General features: G+C 43.8%; 1 protein-coding gene and 1 pseudogene across 3 annotated transcripts in view; one reads left to right on the top strand and one right to left on the bottom strand.

Moving 5' to 3' along the window:
* The window catches only part of ATP8A2 (ATPase phospholipid transporting 8A2), a 643,075-nt gene that overhangs the window by 576,878 nt on the left and 38,257 nt on the right, over positions 1-27,940 (top strand). For all 3 annotated transcript variants that reach the window (XM_032260055.1, XM_032260056.1, XM_032260057.1), the window contains exons 34-35: positions 7,923-8,011; positions 14,815-14,919. In XM_032260055.1, the coding sequence (XP_032115946.1) occupies positions 7,923-8,011; positions 14,815-14,919 (194 nt within the window). The remainder of the gene's footprint in view (positions 1-7,922; positions 8,012-14,814; positions 14,920-27,940) is intronic.
* LOC116537858 lies at positions 19,868-20,127 on the bottom strand (annotated as a pseudogene).

Raw genomic sequence — 27,940 nt, 5'->3', positions numbered from 1 at the left:
CCACCTCATGCACACTCCCTTTCCCCTGTGAGCCTCTGGTGTGGCAACGGGCATCATACCAAGTGCTGGTGAGGATGTGGAACAACTGGAATGTACGTGCACTGGCTTTGTTCACACAGCAACTTTGGAGAACTCTCTGGCTGTGTCTGATAAAGCTAATCACACTCTTCTGGTATGATAGAGCAACCCCACTCCAAGGCATTGACCTAAAAGAATTGGAAACATATTTCCACAAAAAAAAAAAAAAAGAAAGACTTGTAGAAGCTTGTGCATAGCAATCTTATTCTTAACAACAGGCCCAAACTGGAAATAACCCAAATGTCCATCAACAAAAGACTGGTTGAACAAATTGTGATCTATTCATGCAGTGGAATACAATTCCAAAACTAAAAAGAATGAATTACAGATGCATGCAACAACATGGATCCATCTCAGAGGCATCATGTTGAGTGAAAGAAGGCAGAGAGAAAGGTCAGGTCACCCACAAAGGGAAGCCCATCAGACCAACAGCAGATATCTCTGCAGAAACCCTACAAGCCAGAAGAGAGTGGGGGTCAATATTCAGCATTCTTAAGGAGAAGAATTTTCAGCCCAGAATTTCATATCCAGCCAAACCAAGCTTCATAAGCAAAGGAGAAATAAAATCCTTTACAGACAAGAAAATGCTGAGAGATTTTATTGCCACCAAGCCTGCCTTACAAGAGTTCCTGAAAGAAACACTAAATATGGAAAAGAAAAACAGGTAGCAGCCACTCCAAAACGATACCAAATTGTAATGACCATCATAACTATGAAGAAACTGCATTAACTAATGGGCAAAATAACCAGTTAGCATCATAATGACAGGATCAAACTCACACATAACAATATTAACCTTAAATGTAAATGGGCTAACTGCCCCAATTAAAAGACACAGACTGGCAAATTGGATAAAGAATCAAGACCCATTGGTGTGCTGTATTCAGGAGACCCATCTCATGTGCAAAGACACACATAGGCTCAACAGAAAGGGATGGGGAAATATTTACCAAGCAAATGGAAAGCAAAAAAAAAAAAAAAAAAGCAGGGGGTGCAATCCTAGTCTCTGATAAAACAGACTTTAAACCAACAAAGATCAAAAGAGACAAAGAAGGGCATTACATCACAGTAAAAGGATCAAAGCAACAAGAAGAGCTAACTATCCTAAATATATATGCATCCAATACAGGAGCACCCAGATTCATAAAGCAAGTTCTTAGAGACCTACAAAGAGACTTAGACTCCCATACAATAACAATGGGAGAATTTAACACCCCACTGTCAATATTAGACAGATCAATAAGACAGAATGCTAGCAATCATATTCAGGACTTGAACTCGGCTCTGCACAAGCAGACTTAATAGACATCTACAGAACACTCCACCCCAATCAACAGAATATACATTATTCTCAGCACCACATCACACTTATTCTAAAATCTACCACATAATTGAAAGTAAAACACTTTTCAGCAAATGCAAAAGAACAGAAATCATAACAGTCTCTCTGACCACAGTACTGTCAAATTAGAACTCAAGATTAAGAAACACACTCAAAACCACACCACTACATGGAGACTGAACAACGTGCTCCTGAATGACTCCTGGGTAAATAACAAAATTAAGGCAGAAATAAAGAAGTTCCTTGAAACCAATGAGAACAAAGACACAACATATCAGCATCTCTAGGACACAGCTAAATCAGTGTTTATAGGAAAATTTATAGCACTGAATGCCCACAGGGGAAAGCAGGAAGGATCTAAAATCAACCTTAACATCACAATTAAAAGAACTAGAGAAGCAAGAGCAAATAAATTCAAAAGCTGGCAGAAGACAAGAAATAACTAAGATCAGAGCAGAACTGAAGGAGATGGAGTTACAAAAAAATCCTTTAAAAATCAACAAATTCAGGAGGTGGTTTCTTGAAAAGATTAACAAAATAGATAGACCACTAGTCAGACTAATAAGGAAAGAAAGAAGAATCAAATAGACACAACAAAAAAGAATGATAAAGGGGAGATCAGCACTGATGCCACAGAAATGCAAACCACCATCAGAGAATACTGTAAACACCTCCAAAAAATACAGACTACCATCAGAGAATACTGTAAACACCTCCAAAAAATACAGGCTTCCATCAGAGAATACTGTAAACACCTCCACAAAAATACAAACTACCATCAGAGAATACTGTAAACACCTCCATGCAAATAAACTAGAAAATCTAGAAGAAATGGACAAATCCCTGGACACATACACCTTCCCAAGACTAAACCAGGAAGAAGTCAAATCCCTGAATAGTCCAATAACAAGTTCTGAAATTGAGGCAGTAATTAATAGCTCAGCAACCAACAAAAGCCCAGGACCAGATGGATTTACAACTGAATTCTACCAGAGGTACAAAGAGGAGCTGGTACCATTTCTTCTGAAACGATTCCAAACAATAGAAAAAGAGGGACTCCTCCCTAACTCATTTTATGAGACCAGCACCATCCTGATACCAAAATCTGGCAGAGACACACACAAAAAAAGAAAATTTCAGGCCAATATCCCTGATGAACATCAATGCAAAAATCCTCAATAAAAAACTGACAAATCAAATCCAGCAGCACATCAAAAAGCTTATCTACCACAATCAAGTCAGCTTCATCCATGGGATGCAAGGCTAGTTCAATATACGAAAATCAGTCAACATAATGCATCACATAAACAGAACCAATGGCAAAAACCACATAATTATCTCAATAGATGCAGAAAAGTCCTTTGATAAAATTCAACACCCCTTCTTGCTAAAAACTCTCAGTAAACTAGGTATTGATGAAACATATCTCAAAATAATAAGAGCTGTTTATGACAAACCCACAGCTAGTATCATACTGAATGGGCAAAAGCTGGAAGCATTCCTTTTGAAAACCAGCATAAGACGAGGATGCCCTCTCTCACCACTCCTATTTAACATAGTATTGGAAGGTCTGGCTAGGGCCATCAGGTAAGAGAAAAAAATAAACGGTGTTCAAATAGGAAGAGAGGAAGTCAAATTATCTGTTTGCAGATGACATGATTGTATATTTAGAAAACCCTATCATCTCAGCCTAAAATCTCCTTAAGCTGATAAGCAACTTCAGCAAAGTCTCAGGATACAAAATCAATGTGCAAAAATCACAAGCATTCCTATACACCAAGAGTAGACAAACAGAAAGCCAAACCAAGAGTGAATTCCCATTCACAATTCCTACAAAGATAATAAAATACCTAGGAATACAACTTACAAGGGATGTAAAGGACCTCTTCAAGGAGAACTACAAAGCACTGCTCAAGGAAATAAGAGAGGACACAAACAAATGGAAAAACATTTCATGCTCATGGATAGGAAGAATCAGTATCATGAAAACGGCCATACCGCCCAAAGTAATTTATAGATTCAATACTATCTGCATCAAGCTAATGCTTTCTTCAAGAATTAGAAAAAAACTACTTTAAATTTTATATGGAACCAAAAAAGAGCTCATATACCCAAGACAATCCTAAGCAAAAAGAACAAAGCTGGAAGCATCATGCTACCTGACTTAAAACTATACTACAAGCCTACAGTAACAAAAGCAGCATGATACTGGTACCAAAACAGGTATATAGACCAATGGAACAGAACCAAGGCCTCAGAAATAACACCACACATCTACAACCATCTGATCTTTAACAAACCTGACAAAAACAAGCAATGGGGAAAGGATTCCTTATTTAATAATTGGTGATGGGAAAACTGACTAGCCATATGCAGAAAACTGAAACTGGACCCCTTCCTCATGCCTTATGCAAAAATTAACTCATAAAGGCTTAAACATAAAACCTAAAACCATAAAAACCTTAGAAGAAAACCTAGGCAATACCATTCAGGACATAGGCATGGGCAAAGACTCTATGACTAAAACACCAAAAACAATTGCAACAAAAGCCAAAATTGATAAATGGGATCTAATTAAACTAAACAGCTTCTGCACAGCAAAAGAAGCTATCATCAGAGTGAACAGGCAGTCTACAGAGTGGGAGAACATTTTTGCAGTCTATCCATCTGACAAAGAACTAATATCCAGAATCTACAGGATCTTATAAAAATTTACAAGAAAAAAACAACCTTATCAAAAAGTGGGCGATGGATATGAACAGACAGTTCTCAAAAGAAGACATTAATGTGGCCAACAAATGTATGAAAAAAAGCTCATCACCACACACTGGGGCCTGTCGGGGGTGGGGGGGTCTAGGGGAGGGAGAGCATTAGAAGAAATACCCAATGTAGATGACGGGCTGATGGGTACACCAAACCACCATGGCACATGTATACCTATGTAACAAACCTGCACATTCTGCACATGTATCCCTGTAATCCCAGCACTTTGGGAGGCTGAGGCAGGTGGGACAAGGTCAGAGTTTGAGATCAGCCTGGCCAAGATGGTGAAACCCCATCTCTACTAAAAATACAAAAATTAGCTGGGCACAGTGGCACATGCCTGTAATCCCAGCTACTCAGGAGGCTGAGGCAGGAGGATCACTTGAACCTGGGAGGTGGAGGTTGCAGCAAACCGAGATCACACCATTGCACTCCAGCCTGAGTGACAGAGTGAGACTCTGTCTTAAAAAAAAACACCTTTTTAAGTTTGTCACCACATTTGTGGACTGCTGGTGCTGGGGCACTGGGGTGCATGTGATTAGTGGCGTGGCTGAAACTAATGCATTCATGAATCCTGATCTACAGATGTGTGGATGTCTGTCGTTAATACTCCTAGTCGGACCCAGGGCAGTGCTGCGCAGCTCATTGGTTTTACAATCAGACAAGCCTCCAATCCTCTGTCTGGCTCTCACCAGCTTGTGTCCTAATGTGTCAGTAATTCCACTGACCTGAGCCTCACTTTCCTGTAATTTACTGCAGTGAGTTCCTAGGCATATGGGACCTAAGTGGTCAGTAGATCACCTTAGAAGGATTTCAGGACTCTGAGTCTCAGTCCATCTGTGAAAAATAGAACAGCTGGAACCTTTCTGAGACAAACCTTTAAAATTAGTTATATGTATCACATTCACAGCTCCTAGTTTTGAAGACGAGCAACAGAACAATACTTTCAAGTCTCCATATAACCTTTATTAGTTTAGGACGGGCTTCATAGTTTCAACAAGAGAATTCACAGTTCATTTTCCTTTTCTCCCTCAGCAACTAAAGTTCTGAGTTCCATAATCTATTTTTTATTGATATATAATATTTTACATATTTACAGTGTACATTTGAGTTATAATCTATTTTAAATGATGCATTATTGTAAAATCACTGTTTTCTTAAATAAATACACATAGTGAATGGTCCTGCATGTATCCTGACAAGTACAGCTTGAACAAGTCCATCTTCCAGGGACCAGGCACCACCTCGGGCATCTATAGCATCAGCAAAACCCAAGGTCCTAGCTGGGCTCTGGAGACCCTGTTTACCCTGGAGGCAGGACAGCAGGAGGTGGAAGGAGCAGGCTGATAATCCAATCCCTTTCTCGTAGTTTTCTTGGAGAGAGAGTTGAGTTTTGCCAAAATACGTGTTTTCTGTAGTAGAAACAGGAAATGCAGACAGACAGACATATGACAATACAAATCACCAGTTGTGCCACCCAGATCCTTGTTTCCATATACTGTTCCGTGCATTGTTCCTGAGGATGTGAGCATGCCCACACTTGAAGGAGGTACTCTTCCTTCAAGGGGCCTGGGACACCCTACTGTTTTTAAAGTCCTGGGATGTTTTCATAAAGGTAAGAAAACACCAAAACAGGGCTACAAAAATTATGGTATCTATTGATGTGTATTGGCAAATATGTAATAAAGTTGTATAGCTGTGGGTGTACCTCATCTGGGGGTTGACACCTCAAGTTTAATTTTGAAGCTTGGGCCAGCCTTGGTTCCTTTCCCACAACCGCCATGTTAGGTCCTCTGTGAGATGTTATCATAGAACTTGTGTTTCTCAGTAGCAGCAGAATATGACTTCTCTATCAACAAATATAATTCTACGTTACTTTAACTGCTTGCATGGAAGTCCATCGTATGTAAGTGCCATGGTGCATTTAATAGATCTTCTTCTAGGACATCTATTTCTGGTTTCTTTCATAGAACAGCACTCTTGTGAATATCATTGTACTTGTTTCTTTGCATGTTTTCTTCCTTCCTTAGGATGAATTCTGAGAAATGTAATTGATGGGGCAAAATGTACTCAGACATTTTTAAGGTTTTAAACTTTTCTGTCAAAAGCTGTTGCTCTTGGCTGTTTGAAAAGGAAAGCAAATCCTCCCATTCCAGGGTTGAATTTTGACTCTTTTCCTGCAAACCTCATTGCTTTTTGGTTTAATTGTCATAAAATGCCAAGCACCACCAACAGGGCTATGTGAAGGTGCTCAGAGGCAGAAGGGCCGTGGTTAGGCATGGCCTTGGCTAGATGGGGAAGCTGGGTGCTCGGGATCAGGGTAAGTGGGTGGGGTTGCTGTGAGGACAGAGACTGGGCAGGGAATCCCTTCAGGGCAGAGGGGGTGGCAGGGCTGCAGTGCATGTGGCCATCTATCTGGAGCAGAAGATGGAAACCAAAGAGTGGGTTGACACTTGGATGCCAGGCTTGAGTCGGGTAAATCCTGCCCTCTTCGTACTGTATAAAGGGAGCTTCTCCAGGCCTCCAGGATTCTCAGACCCTCCCAGTCCCTGTGGGGGGTCCCAGAAGCAGTTAATTGTGCCTCAGGCCCTCTGCTCTTCCTCCCTCAGCAAGTCTCACTCTAATTTGCAGTGAGCTCTAGCGAAACCTCTATTCCAGCAGGACCAAATGGATGAGGATTCCAGAAAAGAAATCCGCTGAACACAAAGGGTCTATCACACTAACTTGAGTCCCTTTCTCAGGTGTCCCCCCTTGCAGGCCAGCCTCCCAATTCCCAGCCAGCTCCACGCTCCAGGCTTTTGCCCATTCAGAACCAAAATTGAAGGTATCTGTTCTACTCAGGCCCCCATCTCTGTTCAGAGTAATCTCCTCCCTCCCTCTGCTTTTGCCGTAAGTTCTCTTTTCAACTCACCTAACATCTCACTTGGCCCTGCAGCTCTGATCTTCAAAACCCTCTCTACCTGTTCCCTCCCAAGCTATCCCCAACCAGCGTGCCAGGAACGAGGAAGTCTTCTTGAAAGCTAGCCTCCTTGCTGCTCTCCCCTGTCCTTCATCCTTTCACTTGGCATCTCTGTCCATCTACCCATCTCTAGCTGCTGAAATCCTGTTTATGTTTCCAGGTACATCTCATACTCTGTCGTCTTTAAGAAGTCTTCCCAGAAGCCCCATTGGATATTTTCATGATATTATACCATATTCCACTGTCTAATGCAGATTGCACCAGAGGGTATTTAATTCCCTGAAGGCAAGGGCTATAACCTATTCATCTTCCTTTCCTAGGTGGGGAGAACCACCCTGCCTTGTACCAAGTAGCGATGACATGGGTCCTGGCTCCATGAATGAATGGGCATTGGGAGAAAAGGAGCTGATGATGAGTGAATGGAGAAACCAATTGAGGCAAAGTTTACTCCTCAGTGAAGCAGTGTTGGTGACTCCAATAGCTCTCTTTAGGAAAATTTAAGACAGCATCCCAATCGGAAGGGGCTTGAAGCACTTTATAAAAGAGAGAGGCAAGAACACATGTCAAACTAAAAGAATGGAAGAGAGAGGAGAGAGGGCTGCAGAAAAGAGCAAGCCCCTTCCGTTTCCTTGACTGCCCTGCCAGTGCATGGGTTACCTCTCATTGTGTTTAATACCATGGGTTGTTTTTGTATTGTGAGATATTTTCCTTGATTAAATTACGTTGTGCTCTTTTTGAAAGGGAAAGTATTCAAACAAGTGTCACTTCTGTTTCTCGCAGGCAACTATGGTCCTGAGCTCTGCACACTTCTGGTTGGGATTATTTCTGGTTCCTACTGCATGTTTGATCGAAGATGTCGCATGGAGAGCGTAAGTTTAAAAGTGAAGTGGGGACCCCCAGTCTGACTTATCTGCCCCTGGAATTGTCTTTCCCATAAGCCTTGCCACAGGGTATAAGAATGAAAGGAATTTGGAAGAAATGGGTCTCCTGCCACCTGCCAGAGAAAGTTTTTTTTTTTAATTTAAATTTAACTTGTGCTTCATCTTGATATCAAAATATAGACAACCATAAAGATAGAAAAATTAGCTGGCCATGGCAGCACATACCTCTAGTCTCAGCTACTTAGGAGGCCAAGGTGGGAAGATCACTCGAGCCCAGGAGTTTGAGGCTGCAGTGAGCTATGGTCATGCCAGTATACTCCAGCCTGGGCAACAGAGCAAGACCCTGTCTCTAAATAAAATAAAATAAAATAAAAACAGAAAAGAAAAACTGCAGACACAAAGGAGCCCTGAGAGAAACTGTGAAGATCAATGGGGACATTGCCTTATAAGGCAGAGTTTCTAAGTACATACCCATTCCACCAGTTGAGAAAGTGTGACTCAAACTCATCTGTCTGTATCGTAAACTCAGTGCTCAGTGATCACATATGGCCTGGCTTCACTTCCCATGCTTAGAGGAAAGCTAAGTGTACGTAAGTCATTTCAAATTACAAGAATGAAGTATTCTTCATTTTTCCAAACAACTTTCAATAAAATTCTTTAAAAGGGTTAGTTCACAGGTCTATGAGAAAACCAGTCACAAAGATGACATTAGCCCGTAGGTTAAATAGAAAATCGTTCATATTCAATTTTTGCGTTTATGTTTTAAAATATGTCATTTTCAAGATATCTTGTTACCACGTAAAAGAAGCAACTAAGTTCAGGATCACATAAATTTTAATTTTATCCATGAGCAAAAGGAGGGGCTGCTCCAAATAAAGTATGACTGATTTTTGTTTTGGGGGGGGGCAATTTCTCCTACAAATAGGTGCCAACTTCTCTGAAAATTGAGACTCTGTGCTCAGCTTTACTTTGGGCAAAACACAATTATTCTGGGACCCTGAGATAGAGAAGTGAGACTTTAATCCAAACCTTCCAGGAAAAGACATCAGATCTCATTTTTATCCCTCCGTTCCTCCCACACTCAGTGAGAATTTTTCTTGCCTGACAGTTAAGGATTCTTTTGAAAAAGTCTTCATTTTGGCATTATCTTGACAACCAATGATACCTCATGCAGATCTAGATAGAGGGGGAAAGAATATTATAACGTGGATTTTTGTGTGTTTCTTTTCCTATTCATTAAGTTTTTTAACTGTTAGAAAAATTAAATAATTCTAATTTCTTAAATTCTTTGATTTACCCTTACTTCCATTTTATTTAGTAAAACCATGTTCTGTAAATAGCAGAATCAGAATCCTCAGAAGTGAAAAGATTATAGCCAGAAAAAATATTTTCTTTTCTTAATCTTTTTTTTTTTTCTTTTTGGAGACAGAGTTTCGCTCTTGTTACCCAGGCTGCAGTGCAATGTGCCATCTCGGCTCACCGCAACCTCCGCCTCCTGGGTTCAGGCAATTCTCCTGCCTCAGCCTCCTGAGTAGCTGGGATTACAGGCACACACCACCATGCCCAGCTAATTTTTTGTAGTTTTAGTAGAGACGGGGTTTCACCATGCTGACCAGGATGGTCTCGATCTCTTGACCTCGTGATCCACCCGCCTCGGCCTCCCAAAGTGCTGGGATTACAAGCGTGAGCCACCGCGCCCGGCCTTCCTTAATCTAATAGATTTATCATAAGAAAATATTCATTCTCTTATTTGCTCTTTCAGCCAATAGGCCCAATTGTGACACAATCTATTCCCGTGCTGAATTTGTTCAAAATTTTTGTTTTGCAAAGATGTTAGTTTTAGATAAATATAGGACAGTCTTGGCCACATCAGCTGGTTTTTTCTATTTATAGTGATTGAAAACTAGTAACATGATTATAAATTAGTTTATTTAAATTCAGCTATCTCAAATTAGAGTCATAAAAAAAATTCTGTTGAGACTGTATATTTGCAGACTTGAGCAATCGTCTCTTTCTTCCATCTGAAAGAGAATGTTTATAGATTTCAAAATGTCTGTGCCTCTTTGTCCGTTTTCTGGCTGTTTTCCAATGCGTTCTAAGTAATCATTCCCTGTCACCACAAAGCAAATCATCTATTCCCTCCAACAGGACTTGTTTTTGGTTTCCCCTGGCGCTATAAAATTAGCACCATTTACATTTTAACAAGGATAAATCAAATGACACTACTCCCAGCTTCACCATATGGAAAGAGTAAAATCACTTCCTTTCCAAGGAGCTTGCCAACCGTGTCAGAGCACAAGCTCTGCTGTGGAGGTGCCGGCGGGGCGAGCTCGGGGGGCTGAGGGTCACCCCTCTGCAGCAGGAGCGCTCTGCTGCCCAGCACCTGGCACCACGGGACCAGAACTCAGCTTTTCCCGGAAACCAACAGCATTTCTGGCTTAAGCCAGAAAGGTCCCTGCTGAATCCCACATGTGCTTTCCAAAATGTATTTTTGTCTTGTTTTGTTTGGGGGAGCAGGGAAAATAGCGTATATTGGTTGTTACCCGGAATATTTGCCCAAAGCACATATATGCTCAATTTGTAATATCTATTTAATATCTAAACTACCCTCACCCCTCTCCTCAAAAACAAGAAATTTTTCAGTTTACTGGTGCATTTTCCCTCTGATCGTGGGCCCATATTATGTCTCATATTATACTCCAAGCCCAAAATGTTTGTTTTTGAGGCAAGTCAATTCAGAGGCTTCTTACAAAAAGAGGAGGCATATTGTGAATCGCTTACCTCTGAGAAAGCTACAGTGTTTCGCTGAGATTTCTCTTACTGAATTGCAGCTTTAGAAAACACTGTTAGCTTCTTCTTCCCATGCACTGAACAAAAAAATATTAATCTTGCTTGTCCCCAAAATCCATCATTGGATTTGAATTGGGGCTCCCAGAACACGTGTGCATTCATGAGTGGGCACAGGGGAAGACCCTGCCCTGTGACAGTAGCACATGGTGATGCTGGGGGAGCTTCCACGGCGGTGCTGCCGGGCTCTCATCTTGCCTTGGGCCCATCTTAAGAATGTCTTGTTTTGTACTGAACTTTGGTGGTTATCACCCTCTTTTGAAAGGGCTTTTAGGCCGGGTGCAGTGGCTCACGCCTGTAATCCCAACACTTTGGGAGACGGAGGCAGGAGGATCACCTGAGGTCAGGAGTTTGAGATCAGCCCAGCCAACATGATGAAACCCCATCTCTACAAAAATACAAAAATTAGCTAGGTATGGTGACGGGTGCCTGTAATCCCAGCTACTCAGGAGACTGAGGCAGGAGAATGGCTTGAACCCGGAAGGTGGAGGTTGGAGTGAGCCATGATCATGTCACTGCAATCCAGCCTGGGCGACAGAGCAAGACTCTGTCTCAAAGGAAAAAAAGGCTTTTAAATTCCAGCTTAAGGCAGGCCTGCCTTTTCAAGTATATTTCTGTGAGCATTGAAGAAAGTGAGTTGCTCCCTCTGTCTACATTTTCCCCATTTCTTTGCCCAGTTTCTCGCTTCCATTTCAGGACCTGAGCTGTTAAGAGTAAGAAAAGAGAACCAGAATGAGGTAATTCAGTCACTTTTTCCATGAAGTCTGTTAACTTTCTGGATGAAGATTCATTATTAGACTATCTTAAGTCAGATTTGGCACGCCATAAAACGCCCACTCTATTATCCTGCTAACCAAAATTTTCATGTGGGACCAAACTAACCTACCTGTTATTAAAATAATTGATTGATTATATGTGATACCTGGTTAATGAGTATTTTTATTAGAAGCACAAAGTTTAGATTGCCCAGAACTATTTTAATATCCTTCCCTTATATTCATCCCAAGTGTTTACCGATGACAGCATGCTTAGGTAAGCTGCCACATCCTGACTCTCATCTAGGTGAAATTTGTTAGTATTGCTTTATAAAAAATAATATAAGCCCAAGGCCACTGAACACAGAGGAACCGATTTCCTTTTATCTAGATGTATCTCCTGTATTTTACCATACATCAACAACCCAGTGCCCAATTCCAGAATGACTTCATTTCCTTATTATAATCCCAGATAGGCAGTTAAATGGAAGTAAGAGGTAATGAGCAATTTCTATATACAAATGGGCCTTGATTTCTTTTAACTTTCTAACTAATTTCTTTTGCAGCATGTTATATTTACACTTCCATCCACATTTAGAATTAAACGTTTCCTTTGACTTGCTATTCTTGCACACAAAAGAAAAGTCCAGGGGAAAAGTTTCAGGGGGAAAAAAAGGATGGAAAGTTCAAGATCCTAAAACAATCTGTTTGTTTTAAAAGTCTCTGAGAGCCTGGAGACACCCTTAGGCATATCTGAAGACTCACAGATAGCTCTCACACTCATGAGTCAGTAGCCAGCAACCCCACTCTGTCCCTTCTGTGGTCATCTGGCCTCTCAATGTGGGGTTAGATGAAGCAAGCCCTGGACCACTGGGCAAGAAGCCATTTACAGATAAGGGGCTTACTCTGTCAATGCTATGACTCAGAACACGCCAAATCCCAGCTCCTGGTGAGACCTAAGTGATAGGCCAGTGGCTAATGCTTAACGACTGACTTTATAACCTATACATATTAATTTTAGACCACTCACATGTAGCCTTTAGACAGAGGAGATTTTAGAATCAGTTTTTCTAATTCAGGCATTATTAAATAAAGGTGCTTGAGAACAGGATTTTTAATTGCCAGCATCCCTTTACTCAGGTGCTATTAAATACATGCAAAAAGAGAAGTTGAATCATCCCCAGCATCGCAATTCAGTGTTTTCCAACAGCAGCAAAGTTCCCAGGCTAGCTCGTAGGGGCTCGCCTAGTGGAAATACTATCAAATTGCTGAGTAACTCTGGAATATGGGTGCAGTTTCATCCACCGAGGGCACACACAATGCCTGGGAGCATTGAGATGCTCAGACCGTTGCCTCCTGAGGCCATGTTGTGATTGGGCGAAAACCGTCAGCTTCCACAGTGGGTCGGGTTCTAGCCTCAGCTGTAGGCTCCCAGTGCCCAGGCTTCCTATTCCAACCTCCCTCTTAGGAACCCCCTTTCCTCCCAGCCCGGGAAATAACAATGGGATCTGTTCTACTCCTGTGCAGGGGAAAGGGAGCGAGGGAGAGAGAGGGAGGATGATGGTGGAGAGAGGGATCCTGTAAGCACCAGCAGTGCTCTTCATCTTTCAGACTGTTCTAGGACCCATGCGAGCCGGTGGCGCAGGGCAGGCAGGACAGGCACGCGGTGGCCTGGTTTTCAGTCTAGCCTTAGAAGCCCAGGAGACAAACGACCATGTTTGAGGCCCACATATTATATAATAATGAACAGGGTACGTTTTAACATCCTTTCGGACTCTCCTTTCCAGCAAACTGTTAGACGTTTGCTCATTTATTGTTTAAATTAAAATTCCACGGGCTCTGCTTTGAACTGCAGTATTTTATCAATCCTGAGTCTCGGGACTCTGTTTGATGGAATTAAGGTATTATGTGTTAAAGCCTGTGTGGCTTTCCCTTGTTTACTTTGGAGGAAAGGATGACAGGGGCATATACAGTATCTCAGTGCTCATACTCCATTATAGATTAACTCAGAGTGTCGGGAGACGACTCACGTTATCTTAACAGGCTTTCTTTCCTTGAAGGTGGAGGGTAGGCGGGGTGGTGCCCGATTCTGCAGGAAGGGCCCATATCTTCACAACGTTCCCATGACACTTGTCATTTCTGGGCAAAGGTGCTCAGTTTTCATTCTCATTCTGTCTTTGGGTCCTGGTACCTAGCAGGATCCTCACGTGTATTTCTATTGAAATTAAACCAATGCAAAGCTTTCAATCTGATGTGTTGCTAATTTATGAGCCTTTTCTCTTTACAGTTTTGTTCTCTGATATAACCCATGTCTTGTTAAATGTCTTTTCGCCCAGACTGTTGCCAACTAGTAGCTCAGTTTTAACTTTGTTTAGTTTCTATTTTATAAAGACTCTGAGATCAGCCAATTCCTTGAACATTGTGAGGTATTCATCTTAGTTTCGTTAGTAAAAGCATACAGGGAACTCTTCCTGCTATTCAAGAAGAGTGGGCTGTCCAGGCTGCGGGTTATTTCATAAGTTGTATTATGCCACGGAGGCCTGGGTGTGTGGACTTCAGTGGTGAGTTGAAGTCCACACACCCAGGCCTCCGTGGCATAATACTGAGGAAGATGGGAAACGTGCACTCGGGATTTCTGTTGACTTCACGTTTCAGGCCAAGGGTTTTGCATCCAGACCATGCACTCTGGCATCCTAAGCCCCATGGCTGCTATGGCAGTGGCTCTTTTCATAGTAAAGAGGGAGGGAGGAAACTTACTAACCCCTGGGCCCCCTGACTGTAGTTGGGGTCCTTGGACCAGAGAACCAGTGTCTGTTCACTAAGGTGTGGGTTTTAAGAGTCTTCTGGGTTTTCAGATCCTGCTAAGAAATGCTTTAGAGGCAGACCCTGGGTCTTCATGAACCCCACCCAGTCTCTGAGTGACTGGGCCCCGCAGCAGACGTCCAGTTCTTTGCAGGGTGGGGTGACTCTTGATGTGCATGGTCCGGGTCTGGACTGCAGCACTCAGGATGCTTCCAGGCTGTGGAGATGGAACCCATGTCACGCACAGAGACTGAATGTTCCACCACTTCCCAAGCCTCGGCCTCCACCAAAGTCCCTTTGGGTGTGGCCTGTCTTTCCCAGCTGTGTCAAGTCCCTATGCCATGTGTTTTTTGTTTTTTGTTTTTTTGTCTTTTCCTCATGATACAGAGCCAAGCACACCTGCAAAAAGACGTTGCTGGAGGAGGTGCAGGAACTGGAAACCAAGTCTCGAGTCCTGGGAAAAGCGGTGCTGCGGGATAGCAATGGAAAGAGGTGGGGAGCTCCATCCCGGTCCACACAGAACACAGGTTCTCCCAGCCCTTTGCCCTTCCTCCTTCCTGTATTTCTTTCTCATCTTGGTTTTCAGTGGGAGCACAGTATGCTCAGGTGTAAGCATTTTGGTTGTTCTCAGATTTAAATCGCACTCTCTCAGTGACCACATGAAATCCAAATCTCTGGAAGTCTCCAGGTAAGACTGGGGGTTTTATTAGGCTTAGAGGTGAGCAAAACAACCCATATGCAGAAAATCAACATCGTGGCAGTATTACCTTAAGGTGGAAGAGGACAGAGTTAGCAGCATTGCCACAGAGGAGTTAAAGCCAGCCCTTTGGATTTCAAAGCCAAATATTTCTCCCAAGGATGAGTGTCACCTGTGAAGGTTTGCATGTGAAATAATGCATGCTGTTATTTGTGTAAACCTTGTTACATTCCACTTCGGCATATCTAAATAGGGGAGAGTTTTTAATGTTAACATTTTCAGCTGGGGGTGAGAGGGATCGTGTGAACTCCCGGAGCAGACACTGCTGCTTGCTCCCCTAATTCCTCCTGAACACCAGCCTGCTCTTCACCACGTGTAACACCTCGGCCTGTGCGCAGTTTTTGTTTCATTACAAGATGTTAAAATGTTGTTAGAGTGCACTCTGTTAAAATCTATGCACCATCAAGGGAAATTTCTCTGGGCCTGAGAACAATTTGCAGGGTACTAGAAAGCCATTGCTGTATTAAGCAATGTGGAACACCTATAATATTCTGAGTACAACTCCCTTACAAATGCTTAGAAGGCAACCAGTAACTAACCACCAATGCAACAAACATCAAGAAGTCAAATACTTAGAGATCTCCACTTTGTATTTTGCTTTATATTGTGTTTAATTGTACCATCTTTTAGAGCAATGCAAACAAAGCATTTTTGTTGTTGTTAAAGAAAGGCAATGCAAACATTTTGAGAGGCTTTCAAAATACAGTTTCAAATAGATTTTAGGAAAGGGATGATGGCATATAGTTGAAGCTGTGGTTTTGGATTTGTGGGTTATTTTTAGTAAGTTTATTAAGCATTCATTTTATAGCAGCTATGCTAGTCACTGTAAAAAATCAGCAGTTGGGCCAGGGGCAGTAGCTCACACCTGTAATCCCAGCACTTTGTGGGGCTGAGGCAGGTGGATGATGAGGTCAGGAGATCGAGACCATCCTGGCTAACACGGTGAAACCCTGTCTCTACTAAAAATACAAAAAATTAGCCGGGCATGATGGTGCATGCCTATAGTCCCAGCTGTACCAGAGGCTGAGGCAGGAGAATCCCTTGAACCCGGGCAGCAGAGGTTGCAGTGAGCCGAGATCACGCCACCACACTCCAGCCTGGGTGACAGAGCAAGACTCTGTCTCAAAAAAAAAAAAAAAAATATATATATATATATATATATCAGTCAACAAGACAAAAAGCACTGTCTTCCATAATCTTAAGTTTGTGAATACATGGGGATGGGGGCTGATTTTTACCTCAGGTGTACATATAGCCACTATGAGTGGCTGAGGCTTGCGCAGGGCTGTTCTGTCTGTCAGACAGCTGAGGCACAGGTCTCAGTGCCTGTTAGTTTCAGGGACCTACCATGCTCTTTGAGACCTGAAAAAAAAAGAAAACATATTCATAGGCTCCAAAAATTAGGGAGAAGGAAACCCCTACATAATGAAAGTAATAAATATTTAAAACCCCATACAATGCATATCAGTCTTAATAACTGTTAAGTTTAGTAAGCACAGTAAGTTTATCATACTTAGAAACAACTTACAGCTCTCTTATATCTCAAGTATACACAATGATTGCAGAGGAGGCATAAGTAATTTCTAAGTATAATGAGAATTTCAGAGCAAAAATTCTAAAATTCCTTTCAAACATTTTACAGGGAAATATGACGTATAATGTGGTATGAGAATGTGCTTTAGCATGTTTGTTCTGATGTGGGGAGGGGTCATCTGGCTGGAGTGATCAAGAAAGCCTTCATGTTGGAGATGGAGGAAACACAGGCCTTTGAGGATGGGAGGGACTTGACTGGGCAGAACTGCTGAGAGTCTGATTTAGGCAGAGGGAGCAGCTCACACCCAGGCCCAGGTCCAACACCATGTGTAGGGACCAACCACGCAGTTTGGAGGGCCATGTGCATTTTGCAGAGATATGGAACCTGTGTTTGAAATCTGACTTCGCCTCCTACCAGTGAGGCCTTGCGCAGGATATTTCATAGGATGAGATTGTCTCTTCATCTGTCATAGAAGAAGGCTAATACTTTTTTGGGGGGATTAGGGTTTGTGAAACATGTACAACACAGCATATTGCCTGACCCGTCTCGGGAGCGCAAAGTGTCAGCTGCTCATCTGCACTTTGGCTGGAGGACCATGAGCTCTCAATTTTGAATTGTATTGAAAGGAGTCCTGGGCTGTCAGCCTTGAAAGAGTATGTGAGCCCATGTTTGCTTGTTGTTGATAAAATGAATGTCATTTTAAAAAATTCACCGATCCTGTTCAAAATTCACTTTTAAATGTTCAAATGGATATCAGAAAATAAGAGTTTCAACATGGTTTCCTGCCTTCTACATTGTAAAGTCTATTTTCTGGTCCCTTGTAAATTACACTTTGTAGTTCGTATGAGGGGGCGTGTGTGTGTGTGTGTGCACACGCGTGCATGGGCGGGTGTGCGTGCCCCCACTTGGTTGCACCATTTTCCTTCTAGTCCCAGCATCTTGCTTCACTTTGGAATTCCTAGCCAGAACATAGTTTTAGGGGCTCATCCTCCTCAGCGCCCCCCTCCCGTTTGTTTTTCTCACTCCTAATTGCTCACAGATTTTCTGGGTGGTCCATCTGCAAGCTAGATAATGGTGGCGTGCTGCTCTCTGCAGAGATTACGCTGTCCTGCTTGGCCTCCTGAGCTGCCTCACAATTGTTCTTTTATCGCCTTTGTCTTCTTAGTTCATACCTGCTTAGATTCCTGAGGGGTGGAGGGTAGAGACTTCTTCTTCAGCTCTGTCCTGCTTTCTAAAGATCTTATAGACCCCCACCTCTGTGAGGGGTCCTGAGTGTTTTTGTCTCTTCTCACCCCTCCCTGTTCCTTCTTTCCTACCCTCATCTGATCTTTCAGCTGATTTATGTATTTCTCTAGCTGTTAACCACACAGGAAGCTCTGTCAATATTTGCTGACTGACGAAGTCTAGTGAGGTGGTGGGTAAAGTGTGGTGACTTCGGCGCCGGATGAGCTGACACACTGGTGCCTGGTGTGTCAGCTCGTGCTGTAAGTGGCCACAGACAGATGCCAGCAGTCACCGAGCCTCTAGGGAGGGGGCAGTTTATCTCATTGCTTAAGAGTACAGCTAACATAGGTTCACACATGGAGAGGCATTTGCGATGTAAGATTAGCAAATCCTATCCTTGCAAAGATGCACAGGCCAGGAGCCTGTCCTCCCTGAAGCCCACTGCCTCTCCTGCCTTCCTGTGCCAGCCAAGCCTGGGCACCCCCGGGGGTCCTCAACATCCCTGACCCCAGGGGCTTACTCAGTTCAGTCCTGACAGCATTGCCTAGGGCCCCTTAAAGGACATACTGCCAGGTCATAAAACCCAGGTCCAAGTCACTGGCAAATATTCTAGCAGTTTTTCTCAGGAATGTAATCATAGGAAGTAGAACAAAAAAATCTTTATGCATTAATCTTTTTAGAAAACCCTCTTGTGCCAAAATTTACAATTGCAATTTTGAAATGGTAGCCAGGGAGTCTACGTTTCTCTCTGTGCCTTTTATTCATTCAATAAAATATTTTCATCTAACATTTTATTGGACTTGTCTAAGCCCCATACTTTTATACTGTTTTGATAAAGTTAAATTTTCACGAACATGCTTCCGCACTTTCTCATTAGTAAATCTTGTCTTCTAAAATCGACATGTGGAATTGATACTTTAATAAGCCTGTGCTCATCAAGAAGCAGATAACGAGAAAGGGTGAGATCAGGGAATTAGATATCCGGAAAGCAGAGAGAAGAAAGTGCGTTAGGGAGTGAATACAAACGTTTGTCTTCATTTTAGCTTGTTCTTGAAGGAGTGCTTTTAACGACGTGGTGTTTATGCACCTTATAGACACTGGACACGAGTGACGGTTTGGGTGCATCAGAATCCCTTTTCCCAAACTGCCTTCCCAGTAACCCCTGCCTGGGGAAGGAGGAGCCCCCGTGCCGCACGTGCAATAGCAACCATGCGTATCTTTATTTTGATTGTCTAAAAATGAGGAGCTAAATGGAAGAAAATTCCTTTTTAAATGTCTTAGTAATATCTTTCCCTTCCTTATTCCTAAAGTGTAAGTCATGCAAATTTTACTTACTGGTGAAAGAAAATCTACCTGTGGCCACGCACCTTTACAGATACAGCATAAACCAATGACTCAAATGGCATGGAAGATGACAGACTTTTTTTCCTTAATTTTTTTTGGAATGAGATAAGCGGTTGCCCTGTAATCTTTTAGGTACAATGGCAAGCAAGAAAAAGAACGGGGACTATATTTGTTGAAAACATCTAGTTTTTGAGTTATGTGTAGCCTGAATAAACAAGGAGACTTTGTTCTATTTCTTTCCTTTTTTTTTTTTTTTTCCTTTCAAACAAGTCGGTTTACTTTCAGGTGATACAAACTTTAGGGCAGAACAAGGACCAAAGAGCAGACTCTGGCAAGATTCTGAGCTGGTTTTACTTTAAATTCACAGTTATGGTAGGAATGACTGAGCGAAAGCTAAAGAGACGATAAGCCACTCTAAGATTTTATTTTATTTTTTACAAAACTTTATTCTTAAATGTACAGCAGCTCTAAGACAACACTGAATTCCAGCTATAGGTGGCAAAAGATGCTATGGCAGGGAATACAGATGTTTAACTACAGATAAAATAAAGGCTCACCATTCCTCAGGGACAAGGAACAGCTTACTTTTTGCCAGATTTCTTCATTCCAGCTGTGGCCAGGGCCCTCCTCCCCGAGGCCTTCGCTTTTAGCTCCTAGAGTTTCTTCTGCCCTTCTCTTTGTTTCTGCTTGAAAGCCTGACCTTCCTCGTTCATCTCCGTGGCCTGCTTCTTGGGCTGTTTCAGGCTGCTTCTTGCCACCCTCGCGGGCGGACATGGCACCTGCCGCCCCTTTCCCAGACCTGGTTCTATTTCTAGATCGCCTTTCACTCTGTTCATCCCAGCTGGTGGGAGTGGGGTGGGGTGGGAGGGAAAGTGGGCCCAGGGCTGATTTTCTCCATTGTCAAGGGCAAGCAGACCCGGTTGCTGCCCATGCCTTTGCCAGGAAAGCAGTGGATTATCTTTCCCTTAAGTGCTTTCCCTGGGTGTAGCTTTTGCTGCGACTTTGGTGAGGGTAGCTGCGTGGCTAGTCTTAAGCCTTCTGGCGGGCTGTCGCCTCATCTCCCTTTGGTTTTGTGTTCTGTGAACATCTGTGCGTGGCCCTGTGACCCGGGGTCATCTGGATGGCCCATCACCGCCAGGGAATTCAGGAGGGAAACCTGACTCTCTCCTTGGTCCGAGCTCCTCAGCCGCTTGCTCTGTGTCTTTCATTTCTGCCACGCTGCCTCTAAACAGGCAGGGCCCTGGTCACAGCCTCAGACAGGTGGCCTGGGGTCCTAATGGAGCTCTGTCTGTGGAAAAATAGGGACAGAGCCTGACCACAGCAGCAAGATTTTCAAACAAACCAAAGATTGTTCCTCCACTCCGGGCAGTGCTCTCAAGCGCTCCTTTGAAACCCAGTCGTATTAAAGAAACGAAACAGCACAAACTCCCCAGTTCATTCTGAGTGACTCCTCAACTCAGAAATACCTGTCCTGCTTTGATCTTTAACGGAAATCCTTTGATCTTTAAAACAGCGTTGAAAAAGCTGTTCGGTATCGTCACACCTCTGAGTCAAAATCAGTCCCACTGCCAGGCTGAGCTTGACACTGAGCAAGCCCGAGGCAGGAGGGACTCCCGCGTGGACAGTGTCGCTTCAGGAAACCGGCTTTCTCACAGCACTGGCTTTGGCAGCGCACGTGTGGTGTGTCTTCCTTTTGCTTTCGTCCTGCCTCTCCCACACTTTTCTCCTAAAATATCTACTATTGGCTTTTTACTAGCCAAAGGATAGGAAATTATGGCGTCATTTCAGCAAACCGCTCCAGGCCAGGTGGCAAATGTCTGCTTCCAGCACCTGGTTGAGGTTTATTTTACTTCCAGCTGCATTCTTTCCACGGCTCCACCATGAAGCACAAGAACGGGCGCAGACGGGGGAGACAGACGACCTAAGCTGGGCTCTAGCTTAGCTGTGTGGCCTGGGCTGAGTTATTAACTTCTCTGAACTTCAGTTTTCTCATCATACGTTCGCTCTGAGGTTTAAATGAATGATGCAGATTAAATCTGTAGCATATGTAGACGTTCAGAAAATGTCCCTAACTGAAATGCTTTTAACAAGTACCTTGCACTGGCCGCGTTTACCATCTATCATGTAAGCCTGGGGAAGAGGTGAATGCAGCAGGCTCTCTGAGTTGCATCGTCAGGGCACACCCTCTAGTCTGAGGTAAAAGGCAGAAATCTAGCAGAATCACAGGCACATGGGAGTGGTGTGGACGAACGGCCATAGTGAATGTTGGATTAGGGTGTGCTGGGGCCTCTAGCAAGTTCTGGGTGTTGGTGGTCTCCTTGAGTCAGCCTTTGGATTATGGCTTCAAGGAGCTCCTCTTTGTGAAGAGGACAGTGTACCCAGCCCAGGCTGTCCCTTCTGCCCCAGGGTTTCCCTCTGGCCTGCCCCTGTCCATCTGAGCTGTGGTCTGTCCGAACCACGTGTACCGTTCCTCACCACTCCTCCCCAGAAGCAGCCCTTCCTTCGGAGGCTCCTGCCCCATCGGGATGAATTGTTCCCACACTGCAGACTCCGTCTCCGTGTCCACACTGTCCCCTCGTGGCCTGTGCATCCCTGGGTGCCAGGTCTCAGCGTCTTCCCTGCATCTGCGCGGTCCTCCCCCTTGGCCCCCTGCTGTGGTGCCTGACTCTCTTCACCGACCTTCCTGCAGCTGAAGACATCCTTTGTGAAGCACAGCCTCACCTTACCAGCTTCTGCCCCCAGCCCACCACCTGCTGAGCCACTGCAGACCAGAGCCACAGTGATTCCTGCCTCTGCCCTCTTATTACATGTGCGAACCTCAGCCTCTTCCACCTCTGTCCTCCCCACGCTGGGCCCTTTTGTGGCTGACGCTACCTTTGGCCCTTCTTGATTGACTGGTTTTATACAGCAATGTCACACTGTGTCCCAGGCGCTGGGCCACGCGTCGACTATTCAGGGGCAGCAGGACAGGCCTTGTCCTGGAAAGACTTGCAGCATTTGTTCAAACGCCACCCACCTCCAGACACACTCTCTGATATCACTGACTTCCCTGCTGTGCTGATGGCAGCCTGGGCTTCCCTCAAAACACTCCTTTTAAAAGTTGTATTTTCATTATTCAAATACTCAAGCATACACAGTAGCAGGGAGATGAGCACAGTAAGCGCCTGTGAAATCATTGCCCAGATCCACTCATTATCAAGATTCCGCCAGAACCCCTTCAGCTCGCCCCTCTGCTCGGAATCTGTCTTTGCTGAAACGTAAAGCAAATCCCAGGCATCACAATGGTCCACCTATGCTTTTCGGGGCCTCTCTAAATATTCCATGAGACTTTATAACACCTGTGATACACGGCTGCTTGTTTGTGTTATTAAATATAAATATTGTAACTCCAGTCCCCAGGATCACATCCAACAAGTGAATAAGAATTCCTTGCTGTCAGTCAAACAGCCCACTCTGGGTGCCGCAGCCCTGACTTTTTAGGATTGGTCAGTTTGTGTTAGGGTCTGGGCAAGGTTCACACATAACATTTGGTTTCTGTGTTTCTCAAGTCTCAAACATTCTCTGAACGATGCTTCCTTCGTGGTTTTTTTGTTTGTTTATTTTTGCTTTTTTGGCTTTTTTGGTTTTTTTAAAGATCCAGGTCCTATTATGTTGCCCCCGCTGGGCTTGAATTCCTGGGCTTACTCCATCCTCCTGCCTCAGCCTCCCGAGTAGCTGGGATTACAGGGGTCTGCCACCACGCCCAGACCTGCCTTCCTGGTTTTTAATGCCATGGACTTAGACATTATGCTCCACTTCATTTTTTATCATAACACTGATCCCCGCATGCAGCAAATGAACGCTTCCTCATGTGCAGAAAAGGGGATGAGGCCTCAGAGAGATGGAGTCACCTCTGCTCTGTGTCACCCAACTAAAGAGACAGGCAAACCCACATCTTCTTCCTTCAGGCCTCTTTCCACCAAGCCAAGATATGGAGCCACCCAAATGCTTGCATTTGCAATTTCATCTTTATTACACTAGAAACCCAGAGAGACCAGGAGGGGTGCTTGCCTTCGAGCAGAATCTGATGAAAAGGGTCACAGTCTGCCGTCTGGTGAAACTGCTAGCAGAACCCAAGGAAGCTAGAGAATTGCCCCTGCATGTTGTTGCCTTTTAGATCCCTTCATGCAGGAAGAACACGGACCACAAAAGTGTGGGAGAGGCAGGACAAAGGCTAAAGGAAGACACACCACATGTGCAGAGAAATCATATCCTCCTCCCAAGAAATGCAGAAGCCAAACCAGCGGACAAATTCAGAGCAAATAAAGGCAAAGGAGCGCGTGAAAGCAGCTCACATTTTTGTTTGTTTCTTGTTTTTATGAGACAGAGTCTTACTCCATCACCCAGGCTGGAGTGCAACGGCGAGATCTTGGCTCACTGCAATCTCCACCTCCCAGGTGCAAGCAGTTATCTGCCTCAGCCTTCCAAGTAGCTGAGATTACAGGCCGCTGCCACCACGCCCTGCTAATTTTTGTATTTTTAGTAGAGACGGGGTTTTACCATCTTGGCCAGGCTGATCTTGAACTGCTGACCTTAGGTGGACCTGCCTTGGCCTCCCAAAGTGCTGGGGTTACAGGCATGAGCCACCATGCCCGGCCACAGCTCACATTTTGATATGGTTCAGGAAAGAGAAGCCTTGCTGAAGAAGCCAGTTTCCACCACAGTCACCTTCATGGAGTCTAGTATGGTCTATGAAATAATTTAATTGAATGCATTTAATCTTGTAGAACGAGGAACCTTGGGCAGAGCCTAAAGCCGTCAACATTTTAGTTGAGACAACAGGGAGACTTCTTAGGAGAACAGTTGGAGGGCCACAAGGCTCCCAGGCAAGGCCAGTTAAAGCTCTGGCCTTGCGACAAATACTCACTACAGGTGAGGAAATACATTAGTGGAACAAAGGGAGTGAATGGGGCAGGAAATGGCAGAAAGGCTGCCCGAATGACCCAGCCGGGTTTCTGGGGACTGTTTGCATCCCAGGCACAGGAAGGAGAGGAGGAGGAAAATAAACTCTTCAGGAAGTAAAACACCTCATTAGCATTTAGTTAATGCCTAAGCTGCCTGTGTCAACTAAAAATAATTGATTCTCTGTTATTTTAAGAATGTTAAATTCCAAGAGCCTGTCGTTGTGATTGTTGGTATGGACTGACTTTAATAATTTAAATTTTTAAATTAAATACCAGATGGCATTTATTACTTAGCATCTTGTTTACCTTCAAAACTTTGCTGTAGCTGTATCAGCAGTCCAATCAGGAGCTTAGCTGCTTGCCCAGTGCTGTGATGAAGAAGTGCAGCATCTTTAGGAAATGCCTGGAGAGAAAATGGAAAGAAACGTGCTTGTGATGGAGGGAGGTGAGCGTGGAGGAATCATCAGTGTCAGTGGTTTGCTGGTAACACGGCCTCAGACTGTATTTCCAGGATGACTTGAGTACATTTCGTTTTTTGAATTATGACTTAAATTAGTTCCATGTCAACTTTTTCTATTTGCCAACAAGACATTTTTTTCAAGAACCATTTTTGCTGATGAATTTATTGTCGGTTCCAAACAAAACTAGTGCTGACAGCCCACTATATCCCTTTTAAAGTAGTAACGAATATTTTAATCCTTTTGGGGGGAGATTAGTTTTATTTAACCAACTTGAGCAGCAATAGAAACATTTAAAGGTAGATTTGCCACACACACAAAAAAATAGCTTTTCATTGTATAGGTCACATGATTTGAATAGTGATATCATACATTTCAGGCAGGGATTAGTTCTTCTGGAGGTTCTGGGATCTCTTTGCTAATCGCTTTTCTCCTGCGTTATTGAGTTGTTTGCTCTTCCCCTTGGCTTCCCTTTTTGCCGACCTCCAACTGCGACTGATCTCTGAGGGCAAGACATTCCAGCCTGAAAACAAACAGGCAGGTACACCCATGCTGAAATTGAGTTACAATTTAGATGGTATCTGCGAATAACCGGATTCTACTGTTCATTTCTCAATGAGCCTCTCAAAGGCTTAGAGAAGAAGTGTAGACTCCCAGCTACCTGGCCTTCAGGGGTGAAGTGCCATGTAGTGCACCTGAGAGAACTGCTGGATCCCCGGGACGTATCGGACTGTTAGAGTAATAAAGAAGCCTAAGGAGAGATGCTGGGCGCCTTTCATTCCATGATGGCTGCTTTTGCACACTACAAACAGAGCCAGTCCTCCCAGCTCCCTGACGTGGTCTCTGTCGCAAGGTACACTAGTTCTGTACCTATAGCCGGCACTTGGAAAGCCAGTCAAGGTCCAGTTAGGTCACAGGTGAATGATATCATTGACTTTGTGCCTGAGACGAACTTGGAGAATATGTAAAAGTTATCGCTAAGAGGTGGCCATTGTAGCAGGAATCACTGCATGTAGCAATAGAGCTGTTGGCTTTTTGGAGACATTTCTCTATTAATAGGAGCAGAAAAAAAAAAGTCTTCTTGAGTTTAAAAAACGTGGCATGCGTTTCATGCTGGTATGCCTAAGAGCAAATGCTTCTGTAGACCAGGACACGTGAATGACTATCATAGAGCCTGGATTGTTAGTGATTCCGAGAGGCCCAGTTAAGTCTTCCTTTTCTAATAGGGCAGTGATAATATGATTATTCAGTGTTTATTCTCTTTCTCTGGCAATTAGGATTGGCTCAAGGCCCCTTAGGTGGTGGTAATTGGGACTTCACAGTTACTAATGAGTAAACACGTTGGCCTCATAGCAAATAGAACCAGTGATTGGCCTAATCTGGGGTGACTCATTTATGTATCCATGCAACAGACATTTATTAAAAACTGAGGAAGTGCCAGGCCAGACTGCGGACTAGAATAAGAGAGGGAATTCCTACTTCATTAGAGCTCGCCTGGCAGTGGGAGAGAGTGCGTAATGACTGTCGGAGGAAAATGAAGCAGAGGACATAGTGGGGAGTGAATGGCTGGGCTGGAGCAGTCAGGGAAGCCTCCTAAGACAACCAGTGTCTGGGAAGAAAAAAGTAATGTCTTTTCCTCATCCATTACGAGGTCATGGCTGACACTCCTGTAACGAGTCAGATTAATCAGAGAAAAGCATAGCAGACTTATTTGTCAAAGTTTTATGTGACATGGGAGCCTTCAGAAATGACTCAAAGACCCAGGGAAAATTGTATGTATTTTTATGCCAATGAAGAACGGACAGTCATGTAAAACTGTGATTGGACAGACAAAGAGGGGGTAATTTATCAAGTGTGGGGAACTCAGCAAGGCCTGTCTGTTGGGACTTCCTTCCTGCTGGGTGTGGGGCAAGACCGCTCTGGAACGCAGGTCTTACGGCCTTCTATCAGGGAAGGAAGGTCAGGGAGCTCCTTCATGACCATGCCCCCCATTGTAGGGAGGATCAGAGCAACCTTCTTGCTTCTGACCTCTCAGTCTCCTTCAGTTCGCAGTGCTCAGGGTCACGTTTTCTGAGCCACGACAACATTTAAACGGAGACCTAAACAGGCAGTCAACCAAGAGGAGATCTGGGGAAGGAGCGTTCCAGGCAGCAAAATTTGGTAGGAAGGGCTGCAGAGGGAGTGGGAGGGATGCTTGGTGTGACCAGTGCCTGGGAAACGTTTGACAAAGTCATCTAAGGGATCTAAGAGGCAGCAGGAGCTAGATCATGCAAGCCTTTGTGAGCAAGGCCCTAGGGCATTGGATGGGAGCCACCAGAAAACATTTCCATGGGAGGACTTTAAGCAAGGGACATACATGACACACATTTTTAGAAAGTGTGATCACCATACCACTTAAAAGCCATAGAATCCCATTCTGAAATTTAAAAATTAAGTAAAATCTCTAGCCAGGCACAGTGGCACGCACCCGGATTCTCAGCTACTCGAGAGGCTGAGGCAGGAGGATCGCTTGAGCCCAGGACTTTACGGCTGCAGTGAGCTATGATTACGCCTGTGAACAGCGATTGCACCCTAGCCTGGGCAACATAGCAAGACCTGGTTTCTAAAAATAAAGAAAAAGTTAAGTGAACCTCAACACTCTGTATAAAACATACACAAAATATAAAATACTGGTGTGAATTTATGATACATGTTCAAATTAAGACGTATTATTTTAAAGTCAAGTAGCAGTAGCAATGAAGGGATTTTTCAAAATGACAACGATTTGATGCGAGTGCTATAGGAGCCAGTTTGCCTTGTACCATCTCTGTATCTAGTTTACTTTTGTTTTCTTTTGGATTGCATTGGGGAAAGTTGCCACATTTGTGTTTTCTGTGACCTCAGACTGTTTCTCATCTTTGTTCTTGACTATATTTAACTGTTGCCTAAATGCACAAGTCATATAAAGAAGGAACCAACAATTTGCTTACACACTCTTTGAAATCGAAATAGCGTCATGTGATAATTGATTGTTCTCTTGTTGTGTGACTGACTTACGCAGACAGGAACATGCGTCAGGTCATGCACTTCGTGAGAATAAGCTAGCTGCCCGTATTATTTTATGTGAATGGACACGTACGAATGCTTGTTTGAAAAACAGCAATATGTAATTACAATTACTAATTACTAATCAGTGACCTATTTGTAAGATCAAAAATAAGAACCTTTATTTAATCTGAGATCCTGATAGAAGCAAGTAAACTTGAAAACATCT

Source organism: Sapajus apella, unplaced genomic scaffold, assembly GCF_009761245.1.
Source record: "Sapajus apella isolate SASKATOON/1434 unplaced genomic scaffold, GSC_monkey_1.0 scaffold114, whole genome shotgun sequence".
In the NCBI taxonomy this organism is placed as follows: Eukaryota; Metazoa; Chordata; class Mammalia; order Primates; family Cebidae; genus Sapajus; species Sapajus apella.
This window is presented reverse-complemented; position numbering and strand designations above follow the sequence as displayed.